Below are 23417 nucleotides of genomic sequence, written 5' to 3' on the forward strand. Positions count from 1 at the left end.
AATTGTCAGCTTGCTTCCTTGTTCTTTTTGTTTAGATATTGTCGCTAGCTGTATTAAGTGTAAATAAAGAATGAACCGTGTATGCAAAGGATAAAATATTAGCATGATTTTTTTTACCAAACGTTAAATTGGTATATTTTCACGAATGCTACTTTATATTTTTACCAAGGGCTTTATTTAGATGTAACATTTGAAGGTATATTATTTTGATTAGGAATAGATATAGCAAACATGGATGTGACAGTTTGATGCACATATGAAATATATAATCAACATGTGAAGATGAAGGATTTAAAATTAAATGTAAGACAAGGAAATTACTGTTTTTTCAACATAAGACTTTATGTGTTACCAAATGTATGTATAAACATTTGTTGTTGAATAAAGCCAATTTTGTAAGAATGACTTATGCCCCCATGCAATTATTTGACATTTATTTCGGAAGGCAATACTTTAGACAATCTGTGAAATTGAGAAATTGGTAATAGGTGACTGTCGGAAAGACAAAAAAAATGTGTCTTCATTTAGATACTTTATTTTACTGTACGGTAATTGCAAAATGGAAAAAAGGTAGTGTTTTGTCTAAAACCCTTTGAAAGGAGCATGTTTATTGTTATTGTTTAATTTAGAAAAAAATTATATATTATGTTCGGTACTAGCAAACCATTTAAAAATGAAATTGCACATATCCTTTATTTTCGTATGGTGATAAGTTGCAATACTATTTGCGCTTTCTTAACATATTTAAAAGAATGGCTTAAGGAATAAATAGCATATATAAATCCTAAGATGTGTTTTGATATCGAAATTGCCTTTACCAACTAACTACACCGCCAGTTGTGTTAGTTGTGATAAATATCTTTTTGTTAATCGAGAAACATTGGCGACTGTACAATATGAATACAGCCTCCCCATACCTTACTTGTGTTGAAAATCGAAGGCCAACGCAACCTTATTCCTGATTTAATTTTTAAATTAGGGTGATGTGTTCTACACTAAACACATAAGGCAAACTTATTATTAATAACCATGAGAAGTGGTTCTGTCGGCTTGCAAAACGCTTGATTTTGGTAGGGAGTGACAATATATTTACTTCCTGGTACAAAAACTTCCTCTCTATTGAAAATGATTTAATGTAAAAGTGGATTTATTAGATTAGCTAGCATGGCCTAATTTTACCGTTCTGTACCAACTTTTCTGAATTAAACCTTCTGAATTAATCAGTTTGTTCTCCAGAATTCAATTCCTGCGTCCTTCCAACAAGAAAGCCTTTCAGTTGATTAACTGGATTTTTATCATACACTCCGCCACAGGTATCACGCCCATCTTAAGAAGGTTATGGAAAAAATTACCGTCTGATTTAGTCAAGGTGTATACTACTAAAATGCTTCCCGAACTTAAATATTACAATACCCTATTATACTGTTAATGCAGGTTTGGAAGTTACCTTAGATGCTATACCATTCAATGGGTACATCATGAATCCTGATAGCGGCATCACACCAACAGTGGACCTTGAGTGCAATTAAACAGTGGATCCTGGCGCAGTACGTGACTTTTTCAAAGGAGAAACGGACGATAAAAACCAAATAGCAGTCACACAGGTTTCTGATGGAAGATTTGCCGCCAGAACTGACTTGATGGTTAGTCTCTGATCCATCATTCACGGTAACAATAGGCAAAGTAACATTGGCAGATTAGGGGAACAATATGTGTCAGGTTTCAGTCCCATTCAGTTATCCCGTGGTTACGACTTTGGCGCAGAACAAATGTAATATTAAAATAATATAAAACATGACAAAAAACGAAGATTATCATTCGGATAAATAAATTAGAAGAAATGTGGAGATGATTTTTTTTCAGTGTGAGTTTGTGTGTCTGTCTGTGTGTCTCTGTGTATGTGGCGCTACGATAGATTTTTACATTCCATGACTTGTATTGCGTTTTTACATTATGATGAAAGACCTAAAACAGAAGAGAATGTTAATACTGCGACTATGTGTTGCTTCAATATCACTGTTAGAAGCTGTCTTAGATTCGTTCTTGTTATATAATGGCATTGAAAAAAAGCTGTAGTATTACTTAATTTGATCAAACGGAGAATTGATTTCTGAAGATATAAGTCATTGGCTGATGTATGGAGCGCCATTCACGCAAAAAATGCAGACGTCAACTCAACAATCTATCGGCACTTTTTAACAGCCAAAACCTACTTTAACTATCTAAACTTAATTCTACTAAATTAGTTGTGGTCATTTTAATCATTCATCAAAATCTAACAATCAATAAACGATTCAAAAGTCAGTTACTGCAACTCAACAATCAGTCACCGCAACTCAACAATCAGTCACCGCAAATCAACAATCAGTCACTGCAACTCAACAATGTATTTTTGCGTGAATGGCGTGAATCATGGTGCGCCATTCACGCAAAAAATGCAGATGTCGAATCAACAATCTACCGGCACTATTTAACAGCCAAAACCTACTTTAACTATCTCAACTTAATTCTACTAAATTAGTTGTGGTCATTTTAATCATTCGTCAAAATCTAACAATCAATAAACGATTCAAAAGTCAGTTACTGCAACTCAACAATGCATTTTTTGCGTAAATGGCGCAATGCATGGTGCGCCATTCACGCAAAAAATGCAGACGTCAACTCAACAATCAGTTACCGTAACTCAACAATCAGTTGTCGCAAACGGTCATTCGCGGACTTAACACCAGATGGCGCGCGCGCACCGTTAGCGATCTTAAACGCCCTTGACCTTTTCCAGAGCACAGGCTTCAAACAACTGCACATGCGCGAAAAGTGCGGTGTTTGAAATAAACTAGTTGCAGTGAAAGCAAAGCCTGTCCGTGTTTACCGTCTAGTTGATTTTATTTCATTTGCTCTCTGGTGTCATTTTGCAAATTTATATCAGAAATGTTCTATTTATTTTATGTTCTAAAAAGTAAATCCGTCGGAATTCCCTAGAATAACATTTATTTTACCTTCATTTTAAGTGGATTCCCATTATTTATAGTGTTATATCTGGCTCCAATGGGGATTTTCCACCCCTTCCCACTCTTGATTAATAAAATTCTTCATGTGCCAGATTGAAAATGATATTGCAAAATAAATTCAAAATCGTAGGAATAGAAGGTTAATTGCCGATCATTCTGCGAGGACATTATTGTGCGAGGGCGAATTTGGCCATTATAATTTTTTAAACTTCATCTTTGGAGCGCATTTTACTGTACTGCACATACTAAATCGTAGGAAGCTTTCACTCACTATCGTTCACTTACGCTCACTTACACAAGTAACCTTTCACTCTCACGATCGATCCCAGATTCCAATGTCTAAAACTACACTCGTAAGTGTGTGCGCCAGAAACCAAGTCAACCACAAGGATAAATCAATGTAACGCTGCTATATTCAACAACTGACCAGTTAAACGATTTATTCGTTGACGCTTGGAAGCTACATATTCTAAGTGAAGTCTCCAACTCTTAACTCGTCAGCTTCGTACTCCGTCGCTTCCAATCTCCTTCCTCGCTGCTTCCTTCTACATGTCTCCCGTAGGCTATATCTCTCAAGGTATGGCTTACGGAGTACGAAGCTGACGAGTTAAGAGTTGGAGGCTTACTCGGTCACAACCGGACGCACGAATTTCAGGACCGTACGTCCCCTGCGATTTTTGATTGTTGCGAAGGCCGTGGCAGTCGTAGAGGTAAAGGAAAGTCTGCCTTGCGAGTAGCAAGAGCCACATGAGATTTCCTTTCAAGCAGGGGCGCTAATTGCAAGGAATGATGGCCGTGGAAATTGTACTCAAATCTTGAGTTTGTCTTGCGTGGGACGTGAGATTCTGCGCAAAAATTGGACGCAAACAGCCCGTAAAAGCCCGTACGGCCGGTTGTGACCGAGGCTTTATATCATTCTTCCTTATCTACCTGTATGGTCCACGACGCAAACTTTAACTACCTGTGTAAAGTGTAAAGAAGGCACGGCAAAGACTGTATATTTTAAGATCATTGAAATTTTTTACTGATAGCGTGCCTATTTTAGTCAATTTTTACAGGTGTGTAATTGAAAGCATTCTAGCGTACGGAATTATAATATGGTATAGCGGAACAGCTGGGGAGAAAAGGAAGAAATTAGCAAACGTTGTAAAAACTGCAAGCAGGATTATCGGAAAGACTCTTTCCATCCTGCATCATCTCTTTTTATTTTTTTATCAAGCAACAGTAGACTTTTAACTTTTAAAGGCAGTAAAAGCTTTTTAAACAGCTTTTATCCAAGTGCAGTGGCGCATTTTAATTTGATCTCAAAACTAAATTCTTAATTTGTTTATTTATTGTATTATCTTATTATTTTACTCTGTATATTGCTCCAAATGGAAAATGATTTCCAATTTTTATGATTTTTATAATTTTTTTACCTTGGCGTCATACACAGAGACCGCCGCATTACTCAAAAGTTACTTGACTACAAGACATTACGTCATACAGTACGACTTCGTATGATCTTTATGTTGGACCCGACAGCATGTTTTAATTTTTGAAAGCGAAGCAATGGAACCAAACAATACGATGCAATATGTATTCTCATAAAAAATGCTATTTTTGAATAAAGACCATAGCATGGAGTACATCGAAATGCGACTTGGTTAATTATTACTATGATCTTCAATAATAGTTAATATTAAATATACTTTATAATAAGTTCTTGTTCCCGGCCTATTTACTAACTTAATTGATCTTTTTAGTATTTGTAGATTAAAAACACAAAAATTGTCTGGTTTCTTTTAGAGGAACCACATATTGTTCGTGTGCTGGCTTTCACCAACTTGTTTATTTCAAACACCGCACTTTTCGCGCATGTGCAGTTGTTTGAAGCCTGTGCTCTGGAAAAGGTCAAGGGCGTTTAAGATCGCTGAAGGTGCGCGCGCGCCATCTGGTGTTAAGTCCGCGACAGATTGTTGATTTGCAGTAACTGATTGTTGATTTGCGGCGACTGATTGTTGAGTTGCGGTGACTGATTGTTGAGTTGCAGTAACTGACTTTTGAATCGTGTTTTGATTGTTAGGTTTTGACGAATGATTAAAATGACCAAATCTAATTTAGTAGAATTAAGTTTAGATAGTTAAAGTATGTTTTGGTTGTTAAAAAGTGCCGATAGATTGTTGAATTGACGTCTGCATTTTTTGCGTGAATGGCGCTCCATACATCAGCTTTGGTTGTTAGCGTTTTACCTTATTTTTCTTTTGTATTTTGATTATCCATATATATTTATTAAGAGTAAATGGATGTTGCAGTTTGTTGACAATTGTATTTTAGATATTTAGAGTGAGAAAAAGCTAATTGATCTAAAGTTGATTTGAAGAGATTCAATCTTATATTAATTAAGTTGTCAGTTGTCTGCTTGCTCCTTATATTGTGTTTTATTCGATGGGTGGGGTGGGGTGGATGATAAGACAAACATTTTAAAGGTTTTGTCATGAAACAATACTAAATTCATACATAGTTGTATATACCCATTAAAATTACCTAATTTATACCTTCTGTTAATAAAATCTATTGCAATATTGTGCAAACTTTAAAGTGTTGGGTTGTTTTTATGAAATCCTCTCTAATGAAATTGTGAAAATTCTCAACCATTTATGTTTTAATTTCTTAACACATTGAGAAAAATATCATAGCAATGGACAAACCATGTGTACAAGCATTGCCAAAGATGTTGTATGTTAATACTACAGTCGCTTTTGCCAACAAACTGCGCCGACAGTTGTGTTAGCTGTGATCAGTTGATAATTTGATTGTCGATTACCCCGGGTACTGCTGACAACGTTATCTTAAGCCTTTCTTTGTAATGGAATAAAGTGGAATAACATATAGTAATTCGTTGCGGCTTCATTTAAGCAAGGACTGCAAACGGCTACACCACGGAAGAAGATGAAGACGTGTTTTTTTTTTTGTGCTGCTCTTTGTAACTCCAAATATTATTGAAGGTAGGGAGTGAATGAGTTCTAATGTACTTCAAAGTACGTAATTTGTCTTAATAAAAATCAGCTTAAACTGTGCCTAAACTAAAGGGAGGTCGCCACCCCAAATTACACTTGTACTAAATGTGTATAGCTAAGATGACAGGCCAAAGTTATCCCTGTCTTAACCAAGATGGCAAATTTTAGATCAAACACAATGAGCGAACAAAATATCTCTTTTAGTAACTTTAAGGTATGATGCTACTTGCTCAGGAACTTTTCGTCTTGATAGGAAGGGATCACGTAATCACTTCCTGGTACGTATAAAAGCTGAACTGGTGATTGATACTAGTTTGATATTGTGGTTATGGCAAGATAAACTAGCACTTTTGTGTAACAGCCTGTGCAAACTTCCTCGACTAGTTTGTTTGAAATCCATAGTTCATTGCTAGCCCTCGCAAGAAAGAACAAGAAAACCTATCAGTGGACTACACAAGTAGCTGGAACTTCAAAATACAGTACGCCACAGATATCACAGTCTTTTTTTTGAGTGCAATGGGAAATTGTGAATTGCCTTATTCGATGAAAAGAGTATGTTGCAAATCGCTTACCAAGTTTTTATTATATTACGACATTCCTTTTTCATATACTACAGGTTTGGAAGTTACTTTGGTTGGTTTTCCTTCCAACTGGTCTTTCATGGATCCTGAATGTGGCATTTTATCAACAATGGGCCTTATGTTCAGTTACACAGTGGATCCCGGAGAGGTCGCACAGAATGCTACATTACACGAATATGGATTTCAAAGGAACTGCAACTCCTCAATTACTGTTCGTATCTACTCAGGTCGGTAGTCCTTAAATTCAATTTTGCATAAAAAACATAAAAGTACCACAAATGTGTCAAAAGCCAAAAAAAAAAAAAAAAAAAAAAAAAAAAAAAAAAAAAAAAAATTTGCGGGGTGTTTTGCAGTGAGATAAATGTTCTATAACTGTAGGTTGAGATGACTAACATATCAAAAAGGATTGATGGCATTGCTCTTATCAAACACTGAGTGGTGAATATATCCCGCAAGCCAGGAAAGGTATATTTTTCACAACATGTACAAGTGCAACTGAATCAGTAATTACTTGTCGTCAGATCAGACAGAATACGCAAACTTGTTAAGTTGTATGATAACATTGTCCATATTTTATGCTTAATTTTCTTTATTAAACATAAGCATTGTGTTCAAGTACAACGCCTGTACACTGTTTAATAGACTGAAGAAGGGGGTATTCAGAATACAGATAATTTATTTCCTCCCTTCTATCCTTTCTATAATGTGGCTCACACCGTGCCGGTTAATCAATCTTTCTTTTTTTATTGCACCTCATTTGTCTGATGATAAAAATACTGTTTTTATCATTCTGGTTGAAAATTTATGTGTAATGTGTTGCTGTCAATGTATACACTTTACATTAGTTAACAAAATTGAAAGTACGTAAAACGGGAATGAATACCTGCATATGTGTTGTATTACAGGTGCTGCTTGGAGGACATTTTCGATCATTGTGACCTTGCTAGCAACGTGTCTTTTATGCATGAATGGATACCTTGTATTCTGCAATCGGTCGTTGTCCAGGAAACTCAAATCACAAACATCTGAACATCATCATATTACAAAAAATGCGACAGCAAACGGAAACAACGGCAGAACTGTTTTCGACCGAATCCCTAGACCCCCGCAGTAGATCCATCCCCTGACTTTAGTGGCGGTTATGTGGTTTATGATTATGCTGTGCCGACGACTGGGTACAATAATCTTCGCCGAGATAATCGGGATAAACGTTTAGCTGAACCATATACTGAACTTGCAGGGAATATCTTGCCGGTGACTGCAGCTGATGGTTATGTTGCCTATAATTACATTACAATTAATGATGATACCCAGGTCCAGTTTAGCCAACTCAGTGCTCATGATGAGTGTATCATATATTGATATGCCATTAGCAAAATTGTAACACCGTAATAATAGGCAAACATCCAATTGCGTAGAATACGCGTTAATGCGTACATTTTGAAAATATGACAGTTTTTGCAGATCAATTGCAAACAATAACTTCTAAATATAGATGTAAATAGATGTAAATATAAAGATTCACAATCTACACTGTTGGATTACTTTAATAATATACATATACAACATTCTGTCGACCTTATCTGATCTTTGGAGTATGAAACTTAAAACACGAAGCTTTACAAGGGTATTTTATATAACGCAGTAAAATGTGAATATTAGTACTTTATATTTTAAAATTACAGCATGTACTTTCGTTAATCAAAAACTAAAAGTATTGGTATTGTTTAACTCACATTTCGATGTCTGTCAGTTTGCATAATTAAATGCTAACTTACTTGCCTGCAACTATAATATAATAGAATATTGTGTCAATTCTTATTTAGAATCTTTCTCAATTGCCTTTTATAATCAGTTGGTTTTTACTACATTGACGTTTTATGCTCTTTAGGAATTTTTTTAAGAATCACAGTTAGAGTAATGTGTAGTATGACATATGGAATTGGAAATTACTTTAGCATATCTTTTTTCTTGATTTTTAAGATATCTGTTTTCAATATATAATTTTTAAAAAATTTTATTAGATACCATTTTATTATGCTTTATAATATGCCCAACAACTAAAATACCAAATATTTTCATGCGAATTCATCAAAAAGAATTTAAATGTGTTCTACTAGAAATTTGTCTGTACGTGAACGTGTGTGCGCACGTGCGCGTGTTTGTGTTAGCGGGTGTGGGGGTGCACACTCCATTAAGTTGCATTTTCACATTTTAATAAAAGACCTAGAAGTCAAGGTTACCTTTTTATCACTGTGACTATGTGTTGTTAAGATATCACTGTAAAGAACCGCCTTAGATTAGCTGTATTTTCTTACAAACGTTCACAAATGGTATATATTGCTTTGTTCAAATGAAGAATTGATTTCAAAAGTGATTAGCCAATTACAAGCTTTAAGAATTGCCAGCTTGTTGCCTCATCTCTCTTTTCAGGTTGTATAAAATTAATAAACAACAGGATAATTTCATCCATATATCCACCAAGTAGCACAGATTTTTAAAGGTTGAAGAACAAGTCACCGTATACGTCCTATTAATCAAGATGATGACAAATTATACATCAATGATACAAGAAATATATAACCTTCTTTTAAGATAACCATGATGCTAACCCTTGTAAAATGAGATTGATCGCAAAAAATCCCTGCATTGTAAGAGTAGTTAGCATCCAATAAAAGTTGAATTATAAGGCGATTAAATAACATGACATTATTTACTTACATGTGTAAACTTTGCGGTCTATTTATGAACTATTTAGTGACATGATAGTCTACAGCACAAAACACAACCTCAATGAGTGTACTTCCATTTGTTTAATATAAACCAAAAGTATTACATTACATTACATCACATCACATCACATGATGTCATTATGAAAGTGAACACTGGAATTAACATGTCGTCCCCAAAGATATTTTCGACAGAATTCCCATACCATGGCTTACAGTATGGGAGGGGCGCGTACTGTGGGACAGAGGCAGAAAAATTGGGAAGATACTGTTTATCGGCTCTTCCCCACCCAACACCCAACACATCATTTCTGACAACGCTGAACCTGCTTTCAGCTGAGAACAGTATCATTGCCCAATCGTAGGTTGGGTCTCTGAATGGTTCTTATGGAAAACCCCAACCTTCTGGCACTTCGGCGGGTCAAAACTAGCTCCTGTGTCAGCCGATTGGTAAAAATGTATCCCTCTGAATTACGTGCCACATTAAAAAATGACAATCGGTGTTGGGTCTCAGTGGTTACGCTAGATAGGCCAATGTCCCATCACTCACACCCCTTTTTTACATGATGATAGGATGACTAGTTGTTATGCAATATATAAATTAAATATATGGGTACCTTGTAGTACTATTCATAACTGCGGTATGAGTGATACTTTTTCCTGGGGGAGTATATATGCTACTTTATAGGCTTCGATAGAAAGGTGTGGCCCTGGATACTGTACATTTATGTCCCACCGACTTAATAATGTTGATCCACCAGTGATGTTATTATTTTTTCTGCTGCGATGTGTCTTTTCAACGGCCAAATCTAGATTTCCTGTAAAACTGCCGGCGGTCTGTGCGTCTTCTGAACGACTTGCCTGCCTCCCCCGTGCATCCACTGTGCAACCTACGGAGTCCTTTACCATGTTCGAGTGTCCGTTGAGCAAACGTTGCATTTTCTGTATCTATATCGGCGATTAGTGCCTCCTGTTAGACCGATGACCGTTTTTTGGGCGTCCTTTAGCGACTGCTGTGCAACCTGGAGTGCTGAAATGTTTAGTCTCGAGTTCTGTTACTTCTACCATTAGTTTTTTAGTGAAAAGAGGAGAATAAAATTATTGAGGCTTCTTTGTGACTTAAGATGCAGTTGTGCTAAAATGCACTGTAAATATAGATAAGTTTAATACACTTAGCATCCAGTTTCGGGCTTAGTTTCTGAAAGCACATTTATTAAAAATTGTGAATGTTCTGTTTTTTTTCTTTGTATTATAAATAAATGTTTCAATATTTGCACTTTGTTCACTTATTTAAGAAAATAGCACAGCAATGATTTACCCTTTACAAATAAAAAATACAATGATGCTGCAATTTATACAGCAACACACTTTGTACGGACGGTTAATTGTGTTAGTTGTGCTGCGGAGGATGTTATTTTTACCTCTCATTACAAAAGTGACTGCGGCTTATTAAGGTACATTCGACGAGAGACAACACAGAGGAAGAAGATGAAGACGTGGTGTCTTTATGTGCTGATCTGTGTAGCTCCATATACAACTAAAGGTAGGAAGTAAACGTGTTGCAATGTACGCTGCTTCAAAGTATATGAGTCATCTAAAAATTATTTCAGCTTATCCTTGGTCATAGATACCGGGGTATGCGTCCTCCTCAAACTCCCCTACTCGATTTATCAACAGAATGGTATTTTCCTCATCAAAACAAAAAATGAACATAATAAATCTTTTGATAATTACCCTGCAAGGGGTATAAAGTAACTAAAAAAGCTTCATCTTGGCTGGGACGGGTCCCACCATTACTTCCTGGTATAAATGCTTAGCAGTCGATTGAATTAAGATGGATGTTGCAGAAATAAGGATAAACAGACATGACCTCATTTTACTGGCCCAACCTTGATAAAGTACCTAAGCTTACTATAACAATCCAATACCTGTCTCCGTTCAAACAAGAAAACAAATGCAAATAACTAGCATCTTAAGATTCAAACCAATTGCTAGGATTGATACACAGAATTTTGTTCATTTTTATCAATCGTCACAGGCTTGAATGCTTCCCACGATAACATAAATATCTCTATTCTCTTTTGATAATATAGGTGGATTGCCATTTGCTACATTTGCCATTGAAATGAAAGATGTATATCCTTTTTTAGGGTTAGAAGTAACATTAGCTGGTTTGCCTGTCAATGGATACGTCATGAATCCTGAGGGCGGCAACCCACAACCACTTAACCTTATGTGCAGTTACACAGTGGATCCCGGAGAGACGGCGTCGTATGTGGTTTTTTTCAGAGATGGAACTGACACAGCAAACCAAATAGTAGCTATACAGGTATCTGATGGAACTCCCAGGAAATTCAACAGCTATACCAATAGAGCTGATGTGACGGCTTCAGGCTCTGATCCTTCATTCACGTTAACAATCGGTGGAGTCACCATGGCAGATGAGGGGAGCTATAGATGTCGTGTTAACACTGAATTCAATGTAGCCACCGTGACAACTGACGAGCAAATCCTTAGTTTACTCTGTAAGTAAATCACTGAAGTATTAGCATGTTCGATTTCTGTCCATAGAGAGGATGTATTGAAAGTTAAGGATGATTTAGAAGAAATAAGGGAGGAAATCATTACTAATTTAGTAGGCATGGACCAAAACCTTAAATATGGAAATAATATAGCGTTTACCATTAGAGGTTGTGCGCCATCTTCTAGGTGTTATCACTTTCATTTCACCAGTAATCATATATAGCTGTAATTGTATGAATGGGTCATCTTAAAGACTCGTACGAAATGTCGGCATGACTCTCATACTTCTTGAATGTTTCATGCGCACCGTCTGTTGTATTATGTTTAAGTTACATACATGTATGAAGCAAGCGTATGTTCCCTATAACGCATATTAACAATTTCGACTATTTTCTTATATGATTCAAAGAGAGTCGACATGACAAAGGATAAACTTAATTAATCACTTGGTCAGCCAAAGAAAAACTTTACAACTGCACTTCTAAAATATTTTGGTCGTAAACTTACTCTGTTTATCCGTGACTCCGGTTCGTAAAAGTCCACCAAATAAAGTAGTAATGTGTAGGGCATTATTTTTGCACAAACAATTACATTAATATTCAAATGATTATTGATGGAAACAACAAAGGGTTATATATACTGTAGCACAAACAGAAAGCAGAACATACTTCCTTAAATATCATATTCTGAATGTATTCGACGAAAACATTTGTTATATCTATGTTTTTGAAACCATATGGTTTCATTTGGTTTGGTTTAGTGGCAAAGATATGATTTCATATGTAACTTATAATTGTACTACTTTGTAGATCGACCAAACCCACCCCAGATTACACGAGGACCTGAAGTCGCTACAGGCACCTACCGGGTATCTTGTTCCTCTGATGGCGGCAGACCAGCACCCGAGATAAAATGGTTTAAAATGCAGAGTTCTGATCAGATGCAGGTCAAGATGAATGAAACTTCGAACACGGTGACACCCCAGGGAGACACCTTTCTGGTCGAAAGTGCAGTAGAAGTGATGGCAACCCAGGCAGATCCAACTCAAGTATTTTGCCAACTATTGCACGATTCTCTTACAAGTCAAACCAAGACAAGTGTTATAGTGCCTGAGAGTGCTGGTATATATATTTGGTTTGTGTATTTTACTCGGATTGGTAGTTTGTTCATTTCACTTCACTTGCGGACCAAAATAAGGTACTGGAAAAGCCTTAACTTTACCGCAAAGAGCTTATATCTTTGTTTGTAACATACTCTGTAAAACATTTTCAACACTATTCCTGTGCGTGCTCGTTTTACTGCTTATCTGAATCATTCTTCTTGGCTCGTGGATGTACATGAGGTACAATTATTATCACGTATCTTAAGAAGTGACTGAATATCTTTTTTAGCTCCTTCAACTACCACTACTATGAAATCAACTAATCATGCAGGTAGGTACAATTTATGATGCATTTATTTTTCTTAATTGCTTCATTTTAAAACTATTTGTCCTGATAAAAAAGAATGGACGTATTAAGTCCCCCATTCATTTCTCATGCCTTATCCGGTTTTACCTATTTACATGGAATGCACATCCGTACATTTATTATATGTTTATCTACTTGGGCGTAGAATTAAAAGTAAAATAAAATGTACACTTTTGAAATAATCCAAAGTCTAATTCTTACGTTAAGAACTATATAAAAACCCCTGAAATATAAGTGCCTGACGTCGGTTGATATTTTTGAAATATACAAGATGACATAGCTTTCTAAATAACTGGTGAGTAATTTAGAAACAAATCAAACTAAAATCGAATGAAACCCCGATTCCAATTGCCGTCAATGATTTGTTAGTAAGTGAAAATTGTCGTTTTCAGAGGAAAAGTCAATTTGGCAGGTAAACGCCGAAAAGAGTGCCTTAAACATTAAGTTTTAAATGTAAATATCCTTCAAAAAGTGAACCAAAAAGCCTTTCAACTCTTGAAAGTTGGCAATATTTAAAATAATATAGTCACATTGATCTATGAGACTTCCGATACCAAAAATATACTCCAACACTCACTCGTTCATATTTTATTTTATTTTATTGCTCCACATTTCTGCATTATTTCTTTGCAATGGGATCGACAAGCCCCCAGTGATGCAAGGATTATAATTAGTTTTCTCTCGGCACGTTGTCGATTGAATAACACAGCACAAAAACAAATCTTTCCGATTTTTCAGCCTCCGCGGAATGACGTCGGAACAGTGCAAGCTGGCCTTTACAACGCGCGACTGAATGACGTTTTTCCGCGCAGGAGTACCCCTTTCTCTTTTACACGGCCTTTCAACAGGCGTAATCTCGTTCGTCTTTCTTCGCGACTGAACAACGTTTTTCCGCCTTGGTATTATGTGACGGTCGTTATTGGATTGTGACTGACATTTAAGAACATGAGATTTCAATGGAACTGAAAGATTTATATTGTTAATTCATTTCAAAATTCCATTTTATTATCTTAGGTGCGCTACATGTATATACTGTCGAAAGGCGTGATCATCCCGATCATTAGAACATCTCTCCTGAGGAAGCTTCCCCCGAGGGCTTATCATATTTTGTTATTCATCATTTCATTTCTCTTAAATTAATACAGATTGCTTAGAAGCGATATCAAAGTCTATATTTAAAGCATGATCATTATTTCCATAAAATTGCAATGAATTATAATGAATAAGACTTGGTCAAAGGCCATTCTGTTTGATTATTAAAAGTTTGGCCGCGGCCTTGGATATGCAACTCTGGTTGCAGCAACATACCTGACTAGCATTTAACTTGTCGCTTGTACTATAGAAATTGTTAATCACACTTGCGCTTACAATCTGGATTTTATAGGATACGTTTTAAGGTGTCTCCGGAGTAAAAATCATTTCAGTGAAATCATGATACACAGTCAGTGTATTTTTTTTTTCAATTAATAAGGTGTATTAATAAAGATTCCTTAGTCGATCGCGATATAGACTGCGGCAGTTTAAATAGATCTTAAGTTTATTACACTAATGACGTAGTGCTTATGCATTGAATCAGCGTGTGCAGTGGTGCAACCAATCTTTAATTAATAAGGGAGTTGGAAGAACCAGCGGGTGACCGTTAAACGTTCTAATATTTAATCAACACTGAGCGGAGAACAAACAAAAAAGGATAAAGATGTGTCACACTATGCGCTGGTGGCGGGGAAATTTCAACAAAGCCCGACTAACAACAATGTACGTCACGGTCTCCTTCAATATTTCATCCAGCTAAAAGACGAAAACAAAAATACTTTAATACCAATGTTGACTGGAGATGCATTAGAATTTTTTTGATGAATAAGTGTTGCCCCACAACTGATCGTAGTACATCCCACGATAAGATTTCGCTCGATAGACCATGTCTAGAACCATAAGTAAACCATTAGTTCTAAACTAGCTGTCATAAAAAACCTTGCTTGAAAAACTGAATAACTATAAGACCATTGTTATTTTGCAAGGTTAAGCAGCGATAAATATGTTGATATATAGCAAACATTATCAGTATGATGTGCCGTAATACGTATATAACAGGAGTACTTTTCTATTGATGATCATATCTTGCTCATAGTGGGTGACGAAGAGGAGGTGGTTAAACCACGTAAGTGAAGAATCACTGCACATTAAACGTACATCGTGTATCACTTTTACACGGCTTCTGCTAATGAAAATGTATCATATCGCAATATACTGATTTCTTCATAGAAATTCATTTTTCACATGAAAATAAGTAAATCGCCGGCTATTTTGTTTATAAGTTCTGGACTTTGACAGAGAAGGACAGGCCTGCTTTAGATGACAGCCGGATTCGGTTGTATTTGTATGGGGATTGCTACCAGTAATTAACACAGTTTTCACACGAAGTACCATTGAAACACGATGGTCGAGAGATGACTTATGAGCTGAGGTCAATATAACAAGCAGCATGGTGGCCAATAAGCTATTTAATCTTTTATGTAACCTCTCTCCAAACGCGGTGATGAAGGCTTAAACCAAGTGTTTTGGTTTCTCACTTCTTTGTTTAAGCACAGTCCCCCCCCCTCTTTTTTTCAGGACTCTGCAGCTGATGAAGGTCACTTGTTGACCGAAAAGCGCTTTCTGCAACCAGTCCAACCCCCCTTTTTTTTCGTTTCCCCAGCCGCACTGTGTGTATCTCGTACAGTCGGCCTTCAGGTCAAACACATACAGAGGCCAGACACCTCTCTCACATCATACCGAAGTGAAACAACAGCCGATAATATTGAATACGGCAATAAATAGTTATCTAACATAATTCGAATCAGAATTATAAGACGGACACGTGCACGTTCTATCACCGTTGTCATCTCTTCACAAACACGTGATAACGCATCTAAGGGACTTTTATACTTCAATCTAAACTCTAACGTCCCAAATTTAAAAACAATCTCAAAGCTTTTAACCAGGGGCGCTGTCAAAACACACGTCCCTAGGGGCCCAGACCTGGATCGTGTTATTTTAATAATAATAATAATAATTTATTCAGCTTTGAATGTTACAATTTAACATTGTTTGCTGTCTAGTCTACTACAGGATCTACCATATTGTACTTACATAAAAAGAGAGAAAGTGATATTTCATCGTGTTGCTAACTGTATATACTGTGATAATGCTTTTAGTGATTTCTGATCTTGAGGGTTGAGGAGGATGAATAGTTTCTGATCACTGCCTGCTAATTCATAATTTTGTCTCACAGTGTTTGGGAGGGAACTGAGCATATTTTGTCGCTCTATTTGGTATTTACTACATGTGAGGAAGAAATGTTTCTCATCCTCTATTTCCGTTTTACAGCTTGTGCAGGTTCTTTGTTCCAGGGTGATTTTCATGTGCCTGCCTTTCTCTATCGCTAGCTCGTGGTCACTAATTCTCATTTTGGCTAAGTATTTTTTGTCTGAGCTTGTGGCGTTCATTTTTAAGTAATTTTCAAGATCGTATGAGTTTTTTATTTTTCGATATGTACGCAGTTTATTGTGGTTCTCCTTGTTCAATTCTTTCCAAAAAAGGTCTTCGATTTTTAGATTAATTTCTTTTTCTAGGTCTGATGTTTCATCCCAATGTTGAATTCCCCAATTCTGTCTAAATGCCGCCACTGTTTTAGTCCAATTATCTATTTTCAGGAGTTTTTCTTCGCTAAATGTTTGTTTCAGTATTCTTGTATTCGGGAGATTTTTAAGTCTGGTGTGGTATTTTTGCATGGATTTAATTATATCTGTAAGGATTGGGTATCTACCCAATTCTGCTCTGCAGGCATTATTACTGGCAGTTTTTCTCACTCCTAATACCCATTTGCACATTTTTAGGTGAATTTGCTCGAAGGACGTGTTATTGATTTTATCTAGGCTTGGTGATTTTTCTTTGAGAATTTCCTGACCCCATACCTCGCTACCATATAGTAAAATTGGTTTTACAGTTTTATCAAATAGTTTCATTTGTAATAGTGGATTAGATATGTTTTGGGAGGATAAAGTGCTTTTAAGCGCAAACATGGCCTTCATTGCTTTTTGTTTTAGATTGTGTATTGCTTTCTTGAGGTTACCTGTATTGGTGAAGGTGATACCTAGATAAGTATATTCTGTAACGTTTTCCAGGATATTTTCATTTATTGTGAATTTTAGGTGCTGTTCTGTTTTTCCAGCTTTGTTGAAAATTAATATTTTGCACTTTTTCTCGTTTACCTGGAGCTGCCATTTTTTGCAGTATTTTTCAAGGCGTGACAATGATTTTTGCAGGCCATCACTTGTTTCTGAGAGTAGTACCAGGTCATCAGCATACAGTATATGAAATAGTCTTTCATCGCCATTTGGGTTTAGGGCAGTTTTCACATCATCAATAAAAATGTTAAAAAGGACTGGACTTAGATTGTCGCCTTGCTTAATTCCCAATTTAGAATAAAATGGTTCTGTGTATCCTTCCCCAACCGATATCCCTAGTTTTGTTTGACTGTACATTGCTTTGATTAATTTGTAAAATTTTCCCCCAATACCCAGTTTTAGTAGTTTGTACATTAGACCTTTGTGCCAAACAGTGTCAAAAGCCTTTTTAAAGTCAATAAAACATGCATAAAGACGCTTGTTTTGGTTTACGTATCTATTAACTAAAGATTTTAAGGTAAAAATGTGGTCTGTTGTGCGGTATCCTGGCCTAAAACCAGCTTGCTCTTCACTGAGTAGATGTTCATTCTGCAAATAGTCAGTCAGTCTCTTACAGAGTATTGAGTTAAACAGTTTCCCCAGACAACTGGTGATGCACAGTCCTCGATAATTTGATGGATTCATATGTTCACCACTTTTATGGATAGGTATGATGATGCCAAGGTTCCAAGTGTCGGGAATTTCAGTGGTATTGAGGATAAGATTAAAGATCTTTGTGATAACAATTGCTAGGTACTGGGTTCCTACTTTAAGCATTTCATTCTTAATTGCATCTTCCCCAGCTGCTTTCCCACTTTTAAGCTTTTTCAGGGCATTTTTCACTTCATGACATGTTATTGCACTGTCTAGTATTGGAATACCCTCTTGTCTTTCCATCTCTTTTAACGGGGCATCGATTATGTTGTTTTCTTTTGGGGCAATCCCACAAAGCTGGTGAAAGTGTTTAAGCCAAATGTCTGGACTAATTAAGTTGTGCCTGGTTTCTTTTTCTTTCAGGTTTTTAAAAACTTCCCAGAATTCTTTAGGGTTTTTCTCTTCGTTTTCGAGTAATCTTTTAAGTAGAAAATCTTTGTGCTCCCGTTTTTTACGCTTAATTAGTTGCTTATATTTTCTAGAGGCTTCATGGTAGGTGTGGGCAACAAAGTTGTTTCCTGGGTTGTTCTGTAGCAATTTCCCAAGGTGCTTTATATTGCGCCTGATTTCGGCACATGTGCCGTCAAACCAGGGGTGTTTTTTCACTCGTTTTGTCTTATTAGTTCCATTTCTAGGAGGCTTTCTCTTTGCCAGTGATTTATTAGCCGCATTACAAAGAATATTTTGGAGTTCATTACAAGCTTTGTTCACTCCTTCTTTAGTGTTAGGGAAGTGGGTGCATTGGAGTTTGCTAATTTCATTGATCGATTCATCATCTTCTAGAGCGTTTAAAAATTTTTCAGGCGAGTCTGGTTTCCAAATGTACTGCTCGTTGAATCTGTGAACTGTTGTTGAGATAGCAGATTTTTGTATGACATTAGTACGTATTGATAGTTCTAGCAGGCAGTGATCAGATAAATAATCAATGGGGTGTATTGTGAAAAAATTTACATCGCTAAGCAGCCCATCACTCACAATAGCATAGTCTACAGTGCTGCAGCCCTGTCTGTTATAACATGTAAAATAGCCTAGGGAGTTTCCTATTGTTCTCCCATTCAATATTTTCATGCTACTTGCAATATTTTGATAAGAGTTAGTTTAACTAAGACATGAGCCGACCACCCCTAAACAACGAATGTTAAATCGCAACTACAAAGGGGAGGATGTGGTGTGGTGTGAAGATAGCCACAGAGACAGAGTACAGAGTATATGTACAGGAAAAACGAGAGGATGAAGACAGTAAGTGGTTTTATTCCTTTTGTTATTTTCATAATATTCATGTATTTTTATCTTTAATAATTGATTATCAATGTGTGTTGATAAATTACCAAGTCTTTGATTTTATTACATTCTCCATGTCTGTTGTAATGGTAGGCTACATGCATTCTTGTAATTCTCAATCCTGATATTTCTCTGAATTTTTTTTAGTCAGACATGCTGTTCCCTTTACCCAGTTATGTTTAATACGTTATTACACATTATATTTTGATATCATTTCGTTATATCTTCACAGAAACCGTTAAGAAGGACACCGCGCTGGAAAAAAGGAAAGGGCGATAGCAGCACAGAACAAAGGGAAGACGTTGAAAGGGGCAACGGCAGAAATATCTGACGCGGGGGTGTGCCAGGCTAAAGAAGTGCTCAAATTGATGTGTGGAAAATAATTTACACGCAAGGGCGATTTGATGTGTGGAAAATAATTTACACGCAAGGACGATTAGAATCCAAAGTTGTAGATTAGATAATACCACAGTATTCAACATGAAAAATGTTAATATATCTCCTTTACGGTGATTGATTTTTACTTACTGTTTTTATATATATTGTTATTACAATGAGATCAGTACTTCTTATATTTGAACATATATTTGTATATTATTTTGCTGTGATCCCAAGTAAACTGATATGTAATAATTCAGGCCCATTCTTGAAAGTCCAAATGACTACAGTACGCGGGAAGCTAAATCATCAATGCACAAATTACAGTGCATTATTATCTCACTGATAGTAGGCATTTTAAAAATATCCTGAAAATCACGTATCACCGGGTATAATGTCTTCGTTTCACGAAGGGTGGAGAATAAACAATTGCATTCACAAGTCGCGTGAATGGGGTGCTTCACGAATCACGCTAAATAACATGAACGTTTCACACACTTCAAGAAATAATTAGCTGTATTTTCTACAGATTTATTCTGAAAGTAAATTTTTCTCTTAGAATTTGAGCAGCATTTATTTGATTTTGATTAAATACTTTAAGTTAGTCGGATATTTCAGGTACAAAATGTGTTGCGTTTCTCTTCTTTTTAATTTTCCCGTATTTTTAATGTTATTCTATTTCTTTAGGCTACGCATTTTGTAGGGGTTTTGGTGACAATATTTCATCTTTGCTTGGAAACTTGGCTTCATCGCCTTACTCAATGTGAACAAAAATACCTAATGAGTGTAATTCTTAAAACGGGGTCGGGCAATTAGGGCACACATAATTGGCATGTTATTTAACGAGTGGCCACTCTCTGCAAATACATTAAGTCGATGGATAAGTAGTAGTCGTTTTCGTTTTCCTCATATGTTTACCAGATGTCAGATAAATAATGGAAAAAGCCTCTATTTATGAATCTGTGACGTTCCTATAATTGTACTTTTGCTTAGATTTTGTTCTGGAAAGTCGTATTTAAATGTGGTTCGTATTTATTTGCGTAATTATTTTACTAGGTATATTTTAAATGGTATTCGCTATTGTTTAGGGTGTGCGTATAATGAGTGTACAAAATAATACATTAGTGTAAGATTACTTTCCACTTGTGAAATATAGTAGCTGTGTTGCGCTTTATAAACATAATCCCCACTGCATTGTAATGGTTGTTGTTTTTTGCAATAAATTACTATAAATGAAAATTCACAAGCCTTCCTCTCATTAAATGAAATGCTACATGAATTTGAAACATTATCAGTGCTATAAGTAATCGAAATAACTATAATCGTCCATATTTGATTAGATAAGGGTTGTAAAGACTTACCTGAAATTGCCTTTATTTGATCGGAAAAGGGTTATAATGACATACCTCATATCGCATTTACTTCATCGGAAAAGGGTTATAAAGACGTGTCAAAAATCGCCTATATTTGATCGGAAAGGAGTTGTAAAGAGGTTGTTTTTAGACGCCTATACTTGATCGGAAAGACGTAGTAATAGTGCAACTACAATTTTAAGCTTAGGCATAAAAGGGTAGTAAACCCGTAGACCCTGACCTTTCCGGTAGAGCTTTACACCGTTGAAAAGGCTTGTAAAGAGAATATTCAGACCCATTTCCTGAAGAGTAAAAGAGCTGAAAATTGACTTTTTGTGCTGTGTAATAAGTGCCTCTTTATGTTTTTTTCAGCTCTCTCAGCTAACAAACCTGCAAAATCTACAGGAGGTAGGTGCAGTTCGGTGTAAATTGTTTTCGTTTGCTTCAAAATATGATAAAAACTTTTCAAGCCAACCATAAAGTACTCGTTAGTTTAAGTCAATTCTCACGCTTTATCTGGCATAGCCAATTAGAAGATCATACAGTTTTCCATTCCACCACAACCTTTCCAGCTGTAATGCAAACAATCTTAGTCAGTTTAGGTGACGCTAATTATTTTTCAGGGAATATACTTGGTTACATATTAATTTATTCATTTATAGTCTGTTTTGTATTTCTCTTATATCACATTTGCAGTGTCTCCATCTACAACAACATGTAATTAAACCAAGAGCACTGCGGAACACAAACTGAGGTGTACAGTACTCAGTACCTGTTGGTTGAAGGGGTGGGCGGGGTGGGGGCTTTGGTAACCGACCGTGAACTTCTACTTGATAATCTTCTTTGTACTGGGACACTCTCATACGGTTAACCATGCTTCGGTATCATAAACGTGAACGTGGCACATCATAAGACATTCCGGGTTGATATTTTACAGTGGTGCTACCAATGTGTATATTATGTTTCAGTTGACAAAAGTCAGATAACTTCTACTCGATAATCTGTATTCATCACCCTCTTTTCTTGGTACTGGGACACTCTCATCCGACTAACTATGCTTCTGTACCATCCTTATAAATTAAATGTGAACGTTGTAGATCATTAGACATTCCGGGTGAATATTTTAGTGTGGTCGTACCAAAGGGTATATTATGTTTCAGTTAACAAAAATCAGAAAGGATTATACTTGGCAACCCATTTAAATTATATTTGTTGTATTACAGGCATTGATGGGAGAACAGTATCAATCATTGTGATATCGTTGTTAGCAATGTGCCTTTTTTGCATAATTGCATACCTTGTATTCCGCATTCGGTCATTGTCCAGAAGACTCAAATCACAAGCATCTGAACAGCAACATAACACTGTTATTACAAACAATGTAACAGAACACTCAAACAACGTTAACAGCTGTCCATTCAATATCCAAGTATCTATGAATCACGCGACAGATCATTCCTCTGGTTTTGATGGGGTTCATGCTGACTATGACGATACTGCATTGGCGAATAGTTACGAAGAACTTCGGCGGGATAATTGTTCAGATGGGCAATACATGGAACTTGGAGAGAACCTGTTGCCGTCTACCGCCACAAATGGTATTGGTGACTATAATTACATTTAACTTTCCAAGGATGATGTCAAGACTAGTCAATTCAACGGTGGCCCAGATGAGTGATTGTATTGTATAATATACCTAATGGTTAAAATATTAAACCCTTAAATAATAGGAAATTATCATGAAAATTGCAGATTTAACGATCTTGAACTCCACATTTTGTGGCAGTACAATAGTTGAAGATGTTTCGTTATACATGCAGTCAGGAACCTCTCAACATGTACTTGGTTCGTAATTAAAAAGATCCACAATGTTCAATGTATAACAAAATGACTTGAAGAAATTTAAATTTACATGCATATGTCATACAATCATCAAAGTGTTATGCTTCTTGCATACAAGTATATGACGCATCCAAAACATTTTATAGTAATTGATTCCGATTTTAAGTATTTTCACACTGTACAGTATTGAATTATGATAACATGCTAGTTTGGTGTCGCAAGCTACGACTAAACTGTTAAGGGAGCACATCTGTGATTTTAGGCATTAATAAAATCAATTAATTGTTGAAAACTTGTTGGTATTGGCTGTAATACTTTTGTTACTTTCCAAGACTGCGTTGCATTTTCACATTACGTAGGACGATTCAAAAATTTGCTTTCACTGTGTCAATGTGT

The 23417-nt window shown here is 36.1% G+C and overlaps 1 protein-coding gene across 1 annotated transcript; it reads left to right on the plus strand.

Annotated features, from left to right (window-relative positions):
- The first annotated feature begins 10734 nt into the window (after window positions 1-10734).
- Window positions 10735-23417, plus strand: LOC106159244 (uncharacterized). Its single transcript, XM_086998291.1, has 6 exons — window positions 10735-10860; window positions 11468-11842; window positions 12650-12961; window positions 13232-13273; window positions 21552-21587; window positions 22403-23417. The coding sequence occupies exons 1-6, from the start codon at window positions 10806-10808 to the stop codon at window positions 22801-22803; spliced, it is 1221 nt and encodes a 406-aa protein (XP_086854417.1). The 5' UTR covers window positions 10735-10805; the 3' UTR covers window positions 22804-23417.

This window comes from Lingula anatina, unplaced genomic scaffold (assembly GCF_051362555.1).
Source record: "Lingula anatina isolate TDL-2025a unplaced genomic scaffold, LinAna3.0 unanchor3, whole genome shotgun sequence".
Classification (NCBI taxonomy): domain Eukaryota; kingdom Metazoa; phylum Brachiopoda; class Lingulata; order Lingulida; family Lingulidae; genus Lingula; species Lingula anatina.